Source organism: Nerophis lumbriciformis, linkage group LG29, assembly GCF_033978685.3.
Source record: "Nerophis lumbriciformis linkage group LG29, RoL_Nlum_v2.1, whole genome shotgun sequence".
Taxonomy (NCBI): Eukaryota; Metazoa; Chordata; class Actinopteri; order Syngnathiformes; family Syngnathidae; genus Nerophis; species Nerophis lumbriciformis.
The window spans coordinates 14,818,164-14,832,960 of record NC_084576.2 but is presented as its reverse complement, the minus strand read 5'-3'; the positions used below and the strand labels follow the sequence as shown (position 1 = coordinate 14,832,960).

Genomic DNA, 14,797 nt, shown 5'->3' with positions numbered 1-14,797 from the left:
AGGTACTCAAAGCGCTTTGACACTACTTCCACATTTACCCATTCATACACACATTCACACACTGATGGAGGGAGCTGCCATGCAAGGCGCTAACCAGCACCCATCAGGAGCAAGGGTGAAGTGTCTTGCTCAGGACACAACGGACATGACGAGGTTGGTACTAGGTGGGGATTGAACCAGGGACCCTCGGGTCGCGCACGGCCATTCTTCCACTGCTCCACGCCGTGAATCTGAATACACAAACATACATTTGTTTTACACACACAGAGTTCGAAATACAGATTTACAAATTAGTACACGGACACCTAAATGGGATTACAGATGCACAGATTGAGATATGCATTTGCAAAGAATTTTGCTACAATAATACTGAGGTATTTTTTTGCATAATTTTCTGCATAATTGTGATTTAGCACACCCTCCAATTTGATTTTTAGTAAAAAAAAATCTTAGAAAATAGGCCTTAATTTACTCTAAGGCAGAATTTTTTTTTAATATGGTAGCGAGCTGGCATAGTGTACTCATAATCCAGGCTTTATTATTCACGGGCGTCTCAACTACTGTGTTTATTTGCTAATCTGAATGCAACGTGACAGTTAACAGTATTGCAGTGCTTTATGTATTTTAAATACGGAGTAAACTACACTTTATTAGCTTTATTATTACACCTTGTTATCCTTTTTTGTTTTTGTTTTTTTGTTTTTTTTGTTTGTTTTTTTACCATTAAAATGTTAAACACAGGCGGTGTATGGAGATGAATTTGTTATTCAATGAAATTGTCGGCATAAAATCAGTTTACAAAATTCAAACGCAAAAAATTCATACATTATGTGTCAAAAAATATTTCGTAATAAAGACACACATTAACCCCAATCAGGGGCGCCGAAAAGTGGGGGTAAAGGAGACGGATTCTAGGGGCCCATGATGGAGGGGGGCCCAGAGAGGCCCCCAATGATGATGAAATTATAATACAGAAAAAATAATGACACTGTGTTGGGGGCCCTGTAAAGATTCTTTTCACGGGGTCCAAAATCCCTAGCGGCGCCCCTGACCCCAATAGAAGTGAACAAACTTCAAAAAATAGAACTGGTAATTGTTGAGACGTGGAGAAAGGGTGTTGAATAGGATCCTTTTCAGACATGTTTGAGCTGAAATTGTAAATATGTGATGTACTTTTATTATAACTCTATTATTAAGCATGTTTAAACTAATATTGTATCATATTTATTACCGTCAGCGAGGAGCGTTCTAACGCCTGGTCACTAGAGGGCGCCCAAACCTTTGATCCGTAGTGGAATGGTCTCCAATTAACGTTGGCGGCACCTGGAGGCAGTTAAGTGACGACCGTCTGGAACGCTGAAGCAACAGAAGCAATGTTGACATTCAACAGCGGAGCAGCTGGTCTTTTTTTTTTTATTTAAATTTTTTTTTTCCACGACACTTACTTAATGAACATTCCAGAAGCAGCACGCGCTTCTTTTTAACAGCAGCAATAGCACGAGCCTTTTATTTTGAAATCCCAAATGGCTGACATCGCCATTAAAAAAAAATAGCACGTCTTGTGTCTTGACGCTGCAGACACATCAAACAAAAACAACAATTCTTGTATTGTGTACCATCTTGCACAAAAGACAACAATAAAGGTTCATGGCAGGTGGGAGGAGGACACCTGCGTGGACGTCTGGTGACGTGCTGCGTTCACAGACACCCTCAGGAGCACTCTGCGTCTGCTTCGTGTTAGCAAGTGACTCGCTCTTTCCACTTGTTATTTCCAACAGAAGCACTCGGAGTGTTTTTTTTTTTGTTTTTTTTAGACAATCATTTCCAAGAGAAACATTTCTTTCAATGAAAAGTGGTTGCTTGAACGTGTCATGCGTAAATTTGCTTCAGTGTATTTAACATTCTTTGCAAGAAATCCGAGCGTGTCGATAAAAAACGTAAGTGACTTTGTATTTGCATGCTTTGACTCACCACAGGGGGCAGTGTACCTCAATTAGTTAAAGTTAAAGTTAAAGTACCAATGATTGTCACACACACACTAAGTGTGGGGACCTATATGATGCATAATCGATAATTATTTTAGTTAAAGTGAACAAACAACTTCCTGTTTGTTACCATCAACTGGTAAGTACTTCTTCGTGTTAGTTTGCATTTTTGTCCTACATGGTAGACATTGCGTACTGTCTCTTTAAGAGTCTGTGCCATGTGCTTCTGTTTAGTGCTGATGGTCACCTGGCTGGGGCTCTCTGACATCTTCACATGTGGTCCTCAGCACCTGCAAATTGGAGGCATTTCCTGTTTTGGCGCGCCAGTGTGATAGGTGGGCTTGGAGACCTGTCATGTTGGAAGGAGGAGGGGGAGAAGGCCCACCCCTCTTTGAATAAAAACAATGAGGGAGCGCTCCTCCGTCAGAGCGCGTGCGGCGTCTGTGTGGACACTCATGGCTGAGTCCCGCCTCCTCTTGCTGATGTGGACCTGCTGCGTCCTGCCAGGTGAGACGACCTTTGAAATGTGACTGCATGCCAGGCTCTGTTGCCATGGTAACCACTCACAGCTTCCTATTTGTATGCATGTGTGTTTTCACGAATCATTTGTTTATTGCTAAAATGTAATTAAGAAGTCCGGACTGTGACTTCTCGGGGTCCCGTGGCGTCCTCACAGGACAAGGCAAGCGTTTGCTGCTTTGCATCATTTCATCATTCCCATTTGCATCGTGCCATCATTCCCATCTTAACTTGATTAACTAAATCTACGACTGCGTTCCACTCTGCTTCCAACTTGAAGTCGTCTAAAAAAAAAAGAAGAAAAAAAGAATAAATCGACAACCAGAAGAGTCTAACAGAAAAGTGACACATCCTGGAATCACTGATGGGAAGATTTACAGAGCAGGTTGAAACAGGGAAAGTCCCAGATGTTTTCTGATGGAGGTCATCAAGATTAGAAGAAGAAGAAAAAGAAGAAGATGTGTTGAAATGCTACAGCAGTGATGTCAAGTTTGTTCTTTTGTCTTCCAGATGTTGACATTTGCTTCAACTTCAACACAAAGCACGTAAAGATCTTCTCTGGTTCAGAAGAGACTCAGTTTGGCTACACGGTGCAGCAACACGAGGCGGGAGGGCGACAGTGGTGAGAAGATTCACCTTCAATGTGGTCCCGCCTCTTTTTGTCTGTTCGTGGTCATTGTCCATCATTAGCCTGAAGGACACTGATGGCCTTTTACATTTCAGCCTCAATCTGGAACTTTACACTCACTTTACCAAATAATCCTCCTCTCATGGTCATCTGACCTCACATTTCCTCACCTCATGGTCACATGATCTCATATTTCCTCATTTTATGGTCTCATGATCTCACATTTCCTCATCTCATGGCCACGTGATCTCTTATTTCCTCATCTCATATAGTCACCTGGTCTTCTATTTCATTATCTCATGGTCACATCCTCTCCTAGTTCCTCATCTCAGAGTCACCTGGTCTTCTATTTCATTATCTCATGGTCACATTCTCTCATATTTCCTAGTCACATGGTCAAATGATCTCATATTTCCTTATCTCATAGTCACCTGATCTTCTATTTCCCTATCACATGGTCAGATCCTCTCACATTTCCGAATCACATGGTCAAATGATCTCATATTCTCTCATCTCATGGTCACATGATCTCATATTTCCTCATCCCATCATGGTCACACAATCTCATATTTTCTCTCCCTATAGTGGTCACATTATTTCATATGTTCTCATGGTAACATAATCTCAATTGATTCTCCAATGATCACATGAACTCTTTCTTCCTCCTCCCGTCATGGTCACATGATCTCATATTTCCTTTTCTTATTGGTCACATGATCTCATATTTCCTCCTATAATTATCAGCTGATCTCATATTTCCTTATCTCATACTAACGTGATCTCATATTTCCTTATCTCATGGTCACATGACCTTATATTTCCTTATTTCATGCTCACATGATCTCATATTTCCTTATCTCATAGTCTCATGATCTCAATATTTTTTAATTTCATGATCACATGATCTCATATATCCTTCTCCCATCATGGTCATGTTATTTCTTATGTTCTTATCTCATGGTAACATGATCTCGATTGTTCCTCCGATGTTCACATGATCTCATATTTCCTCCTATCATTGTCTACTGATCTCATATTTCCTTATCTCATGGTCACATGATCTTATATGTCCTTATTTCATGGTCACATGATCTCATATTTCCTCATTTAATGGTCACACAATCCCACATTTCCTCATCTCATGGTCACAAGACATCCCATTTCGTCATATCATGGTCACATAATCTCATATTTCCTACTCCACCGGTCCCATTATCTCATATTTTCTCATCTCATGCTCCCATGATCTCATATTTCCTACCCTCTCATACTAATGAGCTCATATTTCCTTATCTCATGGTCACATGACAACACATTTGTTCATCTTAAGGTCACACAACCTTACATTTCTTCATCTCATAGCCACAGGATTACATCTTTCCTCCCCTTGTGGTCACATGATTTCACATTTCCTTATCTCATGGTCACATGAGCTCATATTTCCTCATATAGTAGTCACCTGGTCTTCTATTTCCTTATCTCATGGTCACATTCTCACACATTTCCTCTTCTCATAGTCACCTAGTCTTCTATTTCCTTATGTCATGGTCACATCATCTCATAGTTCCTCTTCTCATAGTCACCTGGTCTTCTATTTGCGTATCTAATGGTGACATCATCTCATATTTCCTAGTCACATGGTCAAATGATCCCATATTTCCTCATCTCATAGTCACCTGGTCTTATTTTTCCCTATCTCATGGTCACATCCTCTCATATTTCCTCATCTCATCATGGTCACATGATCTCATATTTCCTCTTCCTATCATGGTCACATTATTGAATATGGTCTCTTGGTAAAATTATTTCATTTGATTCTCCAATGGTAACATGAACTCCTTCTTCCTCCTCCTGTCATGTTCACATGATCTCATATTTCCTTTTCTTATGGTCACACGATCTCATATTTCCTCCTATCATTGTCACATGATCTCATATTTCCTTATCTCATACTAACGTGATCTCATATTTCCTTATCTCATGGTCACATGACCTCACACTTCCTTATCTCATGGTCACTTGATCTCATATTTCCTTATCTCATAGTCACATGATCTCAAATTTGTTTTATTTCATGGGCACATGATCTCATATTTCTATCTCCTATCATGGTCACATTATTTCTTACTTTCTTATCTCATGGTAACATGATCTCAATTGATCCACCGATGTTCACAGGATCTCCTTCTACCACCTCTCATGTTCACATGATCTCATATTTGCTCCTCCAATGGTCACTTGATCTCATATTTCCTCATTTCATCATCACGTGATCCCTCATTTCTTCATCTCATGGTCCCATCTCATTTCGTCATATCATGGTCCTATGATCTCATATTTTCCCCTCCAATGGTCACATGACCTCCTTTTTTCTCCTCACATCATGGTCACATAATCTCATATTTCCTTCTCCATTGATCTCATTGTCTCATATTTCCTAATCTCATGGTCCCATGGTCTAATATTCCTTCCCTCCTATACCCATGAGTTCATATTTTCTTATGTAATGGTCACATGACAACACATTTCCTTATCTCATGGTCACATGACATCACATTTCCTCATCTTAAGGTCACATGAGCTCACATTTCTTCATCTCATAGCCACAGGATGTCATATTTCCTCCCCTCGTGGTCACCTGATTTCCTATTTCCTTATCTCATGGTCACATGACATCACATTTCCTTATCTCATGGTCACATGACATCACATTTCCTTATCTCATGGTCACATGACATCACATTTCCTCATCTTAAGGTCACATGAGCTCACATTTTTTAATCTCATGGTAACATACCATACCACACTTCCTCATCTCATGCGATCACATGACATCACATTTCCTCATCTCATGGTCACATGATCTGATATGATCTCATCTCATGGTCACACAATCTCTCATTTCTTCCCCATATTTTTCCACCCAGTGGTCCCATGTCATATTTCCTTTTTATCTTATGGTCACATGTTCTCATTATTTTCTACTCCACATGGTCACATGATCTCAATTTAACCTGTCGTCGACGAGCGCTCTCATATTTCCTCCTCTCTCATGGTTACCTAATCTCATATTTTTCTCGAGTTTGTCACATGATTTGTTTTTTCTTGGTCTCACGTTTCCTCCTCTCATGGTCACATGATGCCATTTCAGTCCCCTCTCTAATGGTACCATAATCTCATATTTCCTCATCGTCACATGGTCTCATAGTCCCTCCTCTTTTTAATGGTGGCCACACATTTTCATATTTACTCCTCCTCATGGTCACATGAGCTCATGTTTACCTTTTGTATCAAGTGCGCTCATATTCTCTCCTCTCATGGTCACTTAATCTCATATTTCCACCTGTCTCATGGTGGTCAAATGATGTCATATTTCTTCTCTTTGTCTCATATTACCTCCTCCCATGGTCACATGATGTCATATTTTCTCCGCCCATGGTCACATGATCTCACATTTCTTGATTCTTTAAGTGAGCCGATTCCAGAGAATGTTGCTCCTCCGTCCAAGTAAACATTCCTTAGAAGCAGCTGGATGCCATAAGTCGGTTTCATTCGCTCCACGTGGTCCATCTTTTCATCCTCAATGTTTCTGCATGACTTTTATGTCTGACTTGAACTAGAAACATCTAAATAGAATCAAACTTACTGTCTCCTGTGTGTGCGACATGCATGTTCCTGTGGAAGTGAGGAGAACATCACGCGTGGTGCAGTGCATGGTGGGACAGGAGATGTTTTTTTATGAGTAAACAGGAAACCTTGTGGACGTGTTGAAGTTTACTAGTCGTTAATGAAGCACTGTGATGTGACTCATACGCCTTCCCAGAAGATGCACAATCTTTGTAGCGGCCAGCAGGGCGCCAAGTATTTATGCCGCTAAATAGAAGCAGCTTTGATTGGCAGGTGACTCTGTGGTCCCCCTTGGCTGCGCCCCTCCTCTACCGTGTGGCATGAGTGGTCATAAGAGAACAAACATGGCTGAATTCCTAATTAACTGTGTGTTTACCTCCCAAGGCTGCTGGTTGGCGCCCCCCTCGAGTCCACGGGCAAGCAGCAGACCGGCGATGTGTTCAAGTGTCCGCTGGATAAGGGAAACTCCACCGCCTGCAGCCGACTCAACCTTGGTGAGCACCATGGCAGCCCTGGCGCTGTGGCTCTGCCCCTTCTCCTTTTTTTTTCTTCTCCCTAATGTCAACGGATGTCCCGTGATCAGGCAGAGTGTCGCTGGAAAACGTGTCGGCGACGAACGACAGGATGCGTCTGGGAATGACGCTGACCTCTGACCCCCGAGACAGCAGCTTCGTGGTGAGTCACATGGTGGCGAACGAGTGAGGCGACAAACAATGCATCGCATCATTTCTGTGCTTCCCGTTTCAGACTTGCGGGCCGCTCTGGTCCCACGAATGCGGAAGCTTCTTGTACAGCACCGGGATCTGCACCCGCGTCGAGCGCAACTTCCAAACGTCCGACCTCATTGCCCCCGCGTTCCAGAGTAACTCCGCTTCCCGTCTGTCTGTCAGTCCGTCTTTCCAAACGTCCATGGTGACCACTTGACTCCGGCAGGATGCGAGACCTTCATGGACTTGGTGATCGTTGTGGATGGCTCCAACTCCATCTATCCGTGGTCTGAGGTCCGGGACTTCGTCACAAACATCCTCAACAAGTTCAACATCAGCCCGCAACAGACGCAGGTCGGTTCCTATCCGACAAGTCCAACGGTGCACGAACGGTGGTTACTATGGCGATGCTGGTGACTCCACAGGTGGCCGTGTTGCAGTACGGCTCCAAGGTGGTGCATGAGTTCCGACTGGGTGAGTACCAAACATCAGAGGCGGTTCTGGAGGCCGCCAGGAGCATCCAGCAGAGGGGCGGCGAGGAAACTAGGACGGCACTGGCCATCGACGTGGCGAGGTGTGACCAATGTGGGAGGAGTCCACAAACACCTTTTTAAGTCACGTGACTCTGTGTCGTTCTTGGTTCCACAGGTCGCAGGCCTTCCGACACGGCGGTCGGCCAGGCGCTCATAAGGTGATGATCGTGATCACTGATGGAGAATCTCATGACAGCCCTCAGCTGGTGGACGCCGTCACCGCCAGCAAGAGGGACAACATAACCATGTACTCCATCGCGGTGAGTCTCGCCCCGCAGAGAGTCCGCAAATCCACTTCCTGTCCGGTCCCTCGCAAGTGTGCTTTCCAGGTTCTGGGATACTACACCCGGCGGGGGATCAACCCTGACGCTTTTCTCAAGGAGATCAAGTTCATAGCCAGCGACCCAAGCGAGAGGCACTTCTTCAACGTGACGGACGAGTCGGCGCTGAAGGACATCGTGGACGCTCTCGGGGAGAGGATCTTCTCTCTGGAGGGTTAGCGCTTGTTCTGCTCAGGAGCTCATTTGGATAGGACGGAACCTTTTCTAAGTGTTTGTGTCGCGCAGGAACCAGCAGTCTGGGTCGAGGTTTTGGCCTGCAGATGGCGCAGGGGGGATTCTCCTTGCATGTGGTCCAGGTGAGTCCACCAGGTCATGTGAAGTGCTAGAATGCGCCTTTTAATGCTATTGGTACCAGTAGTGGGATGAAGAAGAACCACAACGCTGTCTCACTGATGCCGTGTAAGAAGCGTCTGGAAAAGCTTGTGTTGGTTCCAATCCAGAAAATGTTGGACAAAGGAAAGAATGGGTCGTCATGGAAACACTCTTTGCAGTGATTCCACATTCCACAGTTTCCCGCTGCGTCAGTTTCAGGTATCGGAGTCAGAAAGGTGGAATTGGGTCGAGGCGTCTGATGTGGAAAGCAGATGCTGCTCACATTGGGAAGATCTGCCAAGCATGTGCGGCTTTTGGACTTCTCCGTTCTTTACCAGCGGGCCAGGAACGTCATCTCCAGTGTCCCTTCAAAACGAAGTGTGATGACACGGTTTTAGTTTCCTAGCAACCGCGTCAACAAACTAACTTTATCGTGTGCACTTGATTAGAACCATCAGAATCGGTCACCTCGTTAGTTCACGTGTCCTTCTCCAGGATGGAATTTTGCTCGGAGCCGTTGGCGCGTACAACTGGAACGGTGCCGTTCTGAAGCAGGCCAAACAACAGAAGGTGGTTCCTCCCAAATCGGCGTACGACAATGAATTTCCAGAGGAGCTGCAGAACCATGCCGCCTATCTTGGTATTCTACCGTCTGACGTCAGCGCCATCAAGCGTTCACGCCGGAAATGAATCCCGGTCTGGCATGTTGTCCTGCAGGTTACTCGCTCGGATCGCTGCTCTCCTCTGGGGGCTCTCAGGTGCTTGTGGCTGGAGCTCCGAGGTTCAACCACAGCGGGAAGGTCATCGCGTTCACCTTGGACAACAACGGGAACATGACCATCTTGCAAGCGCTGTTGGGAGAGCAGGTCCGAATTTACCTTTTTCAAATCGTGCTGGAAAAAAAACATCTGAAAATGTGCTAAGCATTTACACGTGTGTGTGTGTGTGTGTGTGTGTGTGTGTGTGTGTGTGTGTGTGTCAGATTGGATCATATTTCGGCAGTGAGTTGTTAACGATGGACGTTGACAGAGACGGACAAAGTGACATCCTCCTGGTGGCGGCACCCATGTACTGCAGTCACGGCTGGGAGGGAGGAAAAGTTTACATCTACACCGCCACACCTCAGGTACACACAACACATGTACACACATGAATAAAGCAGCTACATGATAATTATACTACTGACTGACTGAGTAGCTTACCAACTAAGGAACTCATTAACTACTACTAACTAGCTTATTAAGGAGCAGACTAATTGGAATGTTTGGGCTCGCTAACTGACTTACTTTCTGATTAACTAACTTAAACTTACTAAACTACCAATTGACTGAGCTAACTTAATAATGAACTAACGGATGTACTAATTAACCAGCTTAACTAGCTTAACAGCTACTACCCTAATAGCTTACAAACTGAGGTAACCTAATGATTTACTATGGGAGCAGACTAAAGGGAATGTTTGGGTTTGCTAACAACAACTTAAGTTTTAACTGATTAAATAAATTAATCACCACTAAATTTGATAATTACTAAATAATTGAATACCCAGCTAATTGACCCACTGAGCAATTATAACCTTCATACCAGACTGACCAATCAATGAACCAACTGACTACTCACAGACTAACAACAATAACTAATTGACTGACTTTTCGATTTTTTAGATTTAGATTTATTGGTCCCCTTGGGGAAATTCATTGTCACTGCCGTACATTTAAACACTAGACATTACACATCACACACAAAAAAATAACAAAAAGATATCATACATGACTAACACACATTTACAGGCTTGTCAGACAGGTCGGCCGGGCCTGCTGTTAAGGGCGGCTATAGCTGCAGGGATAAGGCTTTTCCTGAGGCGGGCCCTCCGGAATTTGATAGTTCTGTACCTGCGCCCTGATGGTAGTGGGATGATGTATTGCTTTGTTACTGACTAATTAAACACAATCTTACTAATCAACTTTGCTCCTAACTTAATTACAAACTAACAGACATACTAACAAACCAGCCAACTGACTGAAAAGCTACAACCTTGCTAACTAACTTGACTATAACTTACCAACTAGGTAATGCTTTTCTACTAAGGAGCAGACAAAAGGGAGTGTTTGGAATTGACAATAACTGACTTACCTTCTGATGAACTTACTAATTTATTAACAACTGACTAAATAGCTAAATACCCAACCGAGCAACTACTCCACTATTACCAGATTGACCCAACAATGATCTAAATAACTACTAACTAGCTAAGCCCTGGATTGACTTATAAAACAGACTTATTTACTAATTTAATTGACTAACTGAGCAAATACATTTTAACAAACTAACAAAATAATGGAACTAATGAACAACTAGCTTACTATAGACCAGACTAAATTGAAAGTTTGGGATTGGTAATTGCTAGCTGACTTACTTTCTAACGGATTACATAAACTAAAAATCAACAAATTTACTGAGTTTAATAACCACAACTAACAGACATACTAACGGAACACTTACTATACCCGACTAACTGAGGGAGTAGCTTGCCAATAATGTAATGATTTACTATGTGAGCAGATGTAAGGGAATGTGTGGGATTGCTAACAACTAGATTACTTACTTTCTAACTGCTTAACTAACAAATGTAGAAAACTACTGACTGAATAACCTAATAACTAATTAACCGTTTTACTGAGCAATTACCGCCCTTTTACCAGATAGACTGACTAATGAACTAATGAACCAATCAGTTAACTCACAGACTAACAGACTTAATAACAAATTAATTGACCAATTTAGCAACTAAACACATAACAAAACAACGAAACTAATGAACTACTACTAATTACTTATTTATTAAAGAGCAGAATAATTGGAATGGTTGCATTTGCTAACTGACTTACTTTCTAACTCATTAACTAACCAAACTCTTACTAAGCAACTAATTGATTGAGCTACTTAATAACTTAACAGACATACCAACCAACCCACCAACCAACAAACTGAAAAGCTATCACCCTACTACTGACTGGCTAGCTTACCAACTGATAAATTATTTACTACCATTGAGCATACTGAAGGGAAATTATGGGATTGCTAACTGACTTAAATTCTAACTGATTAACGGACATATTTACTAAATACTGACTAAATAGCTTAATGCCTAACCAACTCACTAACACAGCAACTACTGACTGACCAAATTCCTGATTGACTAACCAACTCACTAACTTACTGATTGTAGCCGACCTAATAACTAATTAATTGACTGAATGACTAAATACCTAACAAACTGACAAATAAATGAAATTAACTAACTACTAACTATCTTACTAGGGAGAAGACTAATTAGAATGTTTGGGATTGCTAACTACTGACATACTTCCAAACTGATGAACTAACAAATTGTGTAGTTACTGACTAAATAGCCTCATAACTAATGAACCGACCCATTAACTTACTGAACAACTACTACCCTACTCACAGATTGACTAACTAAAGACCTAACTAGCTTAATTATGGACTGATAGACAGACTTAATGACAAAATATTTTACTAGCTGAACAACTAAATACCTAACCAACTATGTAAATATTGGACTGACCAATTAATTAACAAAATAATGAATTAATTAGTTTTGCCTACTAAGTAACTAATTAACTGACTAACAGACTGAGTGACAACCGACCTAACCAACTAATGCTTGGCACTCAGCATCAGGGGTTGGAATTGGGGGTTAAATCACCAAAATGATTCTCGAGAGCGGCCACCGCTGCTGCTCACTGCTCCCCTCACCTCCCAGGGGGTGGAACAAGGGGATGGGTCAAATGTAAATGGTAATTTCACCACACCGAGTGTGTGTGTGACTATCAGTGGTACTTTAACTTTAACTTTAGTAGACTAACATAGCCAGCTGCCTTATCGGAATGTTTGTGCTTCCAGGCTCCATTAGTCCTGCAGGGGGCGCTGGTCCCCGACGCCTCTGACAACTCACGTCTAGGCTCTGCGATGGCGCAGATTCCTGACATAAACGCTGACGGCTTTAATGAGCTGGCGGTGGGCGCGCCGCTGGAGGACGACCACCAGGGGGCGGTGTACATCTACTCCGGCCACAACAGAAGCATCAGGCGGCGCCACAAGCAGGTGCGTCCAGCTCTAATGAAACGGCGTGCGGGTGAGGTGGGATGTGAACTTCTCCGTGTGCCGCCTCAGCGCCTGTCAGCCGCCGACCTCGCCGTCGGTCTGAGCTACTTCGGTCGAAGTCTTCACGCCGTCCTGGATGCCAACGCCGACGGCCTCGCGGATCTGGCGGTGGGAGCGCTGGGAGCCGCCGTTGTCATGTGGTCAGTCTTCCGGAGCCTCATTCTCCTCACCACGCATCGCCTTTGAGTGACGCCCCACCTCGCTGCCGCCCCCTGCAGGTCACGAGAGGTGTTGCAGCTTGAGGCGACGCTGACCTTCGAGCCGGAGAAGATCAACGTCTTCAACAAGGACTGTTGGCGAGGGTACAATCTGGTCACGTGCATGTCGGCCATTGTCTGTCTGCATCTGCGCTCCTTCGCCGCATCCGGCACGGACCAGGCGTCCAAGGTCGGTAGGTGAAATCTCAAACCTGGTGACATGTGACCAATCGGGAGTTGGGTGCGCATGTGCGGCCATCTTTGAAGTGGTCTGCAGAACACCGCTTCCTTTTTAAAACATTTTTGTGACTCCGCCCCCCTCGGTCACCCCCGCAGCGCTCTGGTTCGTGCTGACGCTCGATAAAAATCGCTTCCCTCCCCGAGCGCTTCTGGACTCACTCGACCGGCGCCAGCCTAAAACCATGTTAGTGAGGATAGGAAGTTCTCAGTGCCAACGTCTCAATTTCGCTGTGCAGGTGACACACACACACACACACACACACACACACACACACACACACACACACACACACACACACACACACACACACACACACACACACACACACACACACACACACACACACACACACACACAGAGGTTGACAGGCTGTTTCCCGTGATCAGGACACGATGGATTACGGGCGTCCCATCCCAGTGAGTTTGGAGGCGGGGATTTGGAGCTCAGATGAGGGGCCGGTGCTGGACCCTGACTCGCCCAAAACGCTCAAGACCGAGGTGACCCAGTCTTGTCCACAGCTACCTGTGATGATCTTCCAATCCAGCAGGGGGCAGTAAATTCTCTTGGTCCCAGCTAAACTGAGCAACAGACAACCATGTCCTTTATGCAGCTTCCATTCTGGAACGGGTGTGCGCAAGAAGATGCCTGCGTTCCCGACCTCGGCCTCAACAGTCGAACCGACCTCATGGACGCTAAGTGAGTCTCTCTCTCTCTCTCTCTCTCTCTCACACACACACACACACACACACACACACACACACACACACACACACACACACACACACACACACACACACACACACACACACACACACACACACATTCTTGTATTTGTTACCTTCTTGAGACCTGAAAAAAAATGCCTACCTCTTTAGGACCAGCCTTTCAAAGATATATAAAGATTTGTATTTACAACATTAATAATATATACATACTATGCAAATATAAAAAAGCTGGTTGTGAAAAATAAGAAAATGGTCACAATTTCACAAGAAAAACAAATAATACAAGTCGTAATTTTACTCAGCGCAAGTCAAACTTTTACAAGAAAAACGGAACATTTGTGCAATATTATGATACAAGTTGGAGTTTCACTTAATAAAAGTCGCAATTTTACAAGAAAAGCTTAACATTTTGGCAATTTTATGAAAATAGTCGTAATTTTACTCGACAAAAGTCACAATATTATAAGCCAACTTAAAAATGTTGGCAATAATATAACAATAATCAGAATTTTACTTAACAAAATTATGACAAAAGTCATAATTTTACTCAAAAAGTGTCACTATTTTACAAGAACAACAGAAAAATTGGCAATGTTGTGATAAAAGTCAGAATTTTATATGACAAATGTCACCATTTTGCATTAAGAAATAATAATTTTAAATAAAGTAATAATTTTACATTAAAAAAGTAGTAATTGTACGAGAAATGATTGCAATATTACAGAAACAATATGATAAATTGTTCCCAATTTCATAAGAAAAAAGTCGACACACTGTGAGAAAAAGACTGCTTT

At 43.3% G+C, this 14,797-nt stretch overlaps 1 protein-coding gene across 2 annotated transcripts in view; it reads left to right on the top strand.

Annotated features, from left to right (window-relative positions):
• Positions 1 to 1,371: 1,371 nt before the first annotated feature.
• The window catches only part of itga11b (integrin, alpha 11b), a 23,262-nt gene continuing 9,836 nt past the window's right edge, over positions 1,372 to 14,797 (top strand). For both annotated transcript variants that reach the window (XM_061924377.2, XM_061924378.2), the window contains exons 1-20: positions 1,372 to 1,937; positions 2,273 to 2,492; positions 3,015 to 3,126; positions 7,144 to 7,253; positions 7,343 to 7,434; positions 7,507 to 7,621; positions 7,693 to 7,820; positions 7,892 to 8,040; positions 8,115 to 8,259; positions 8,329 to 8,494; positions 8,566 to 8,636; positions 9,148 to 9,292; positions 9,370 to 9,518; positions 9,635 to 9,778; positions 12,580 to 12,780; positions 12,850 to 12,980; positions 13,059 to 13,231; positions 13,374 to 13,513; positions 13,665 to 13,775; positions 13,889 to 13,974. In XM_061924377.2, the coding sequence (XP_061780361.2) occupies positions 2,390 to 2,492; positions 3,015 to 3,126; positions 7,144 to 7,253; positions 7,343 to 7,434; positions 7,507 to 7,621; positions 7,693 to 7,820; positions 7,892 to 8,040; positions 8,115 to 8,259; positions 8,329 to 8,494; positions 8,566 to 8,636; positions 9,148 to 9,292; positions 9,370 to 9,518; positions 9,635 to 9,778; positions 12,580 to 12,780; positions 12,850 to 12,980; positions 13,059 to 13,231; positions 13,374 to 13,513; positions 13,665 to 13,775; positions 13,889 to 13,974 (2,471 nt within the window). In that variant the 5' untranslated portion in view covers positions 1,372 to 1,937; positions 2,273 to 2,389. The remainder of the gene's footprint in view (positions 1,938 to 2,272; positions 2,493 to 3,014; positions 3,127 to 7,143; positions 7,254 to 7,342; positions 7,435 to 7,506; positions 7,622 to 7,692; positions 7,821 to 7,891; positions 8,041 to 8,114; positions 8,260 to 8,328; positions 8,495 to 8,565; positions 8,637 to 9,147; positions 9,293 to 9,369; positions 9,519 to 9,634; positions 9,779 to 12,579; positions 12,781 to 12,849; positions 12,981 to 13,058; positions 13,232 to 13,373; positions 13,514 to 13,664; positions 13,776 to 13,888; positions 13,975 to 14,797) is intronic.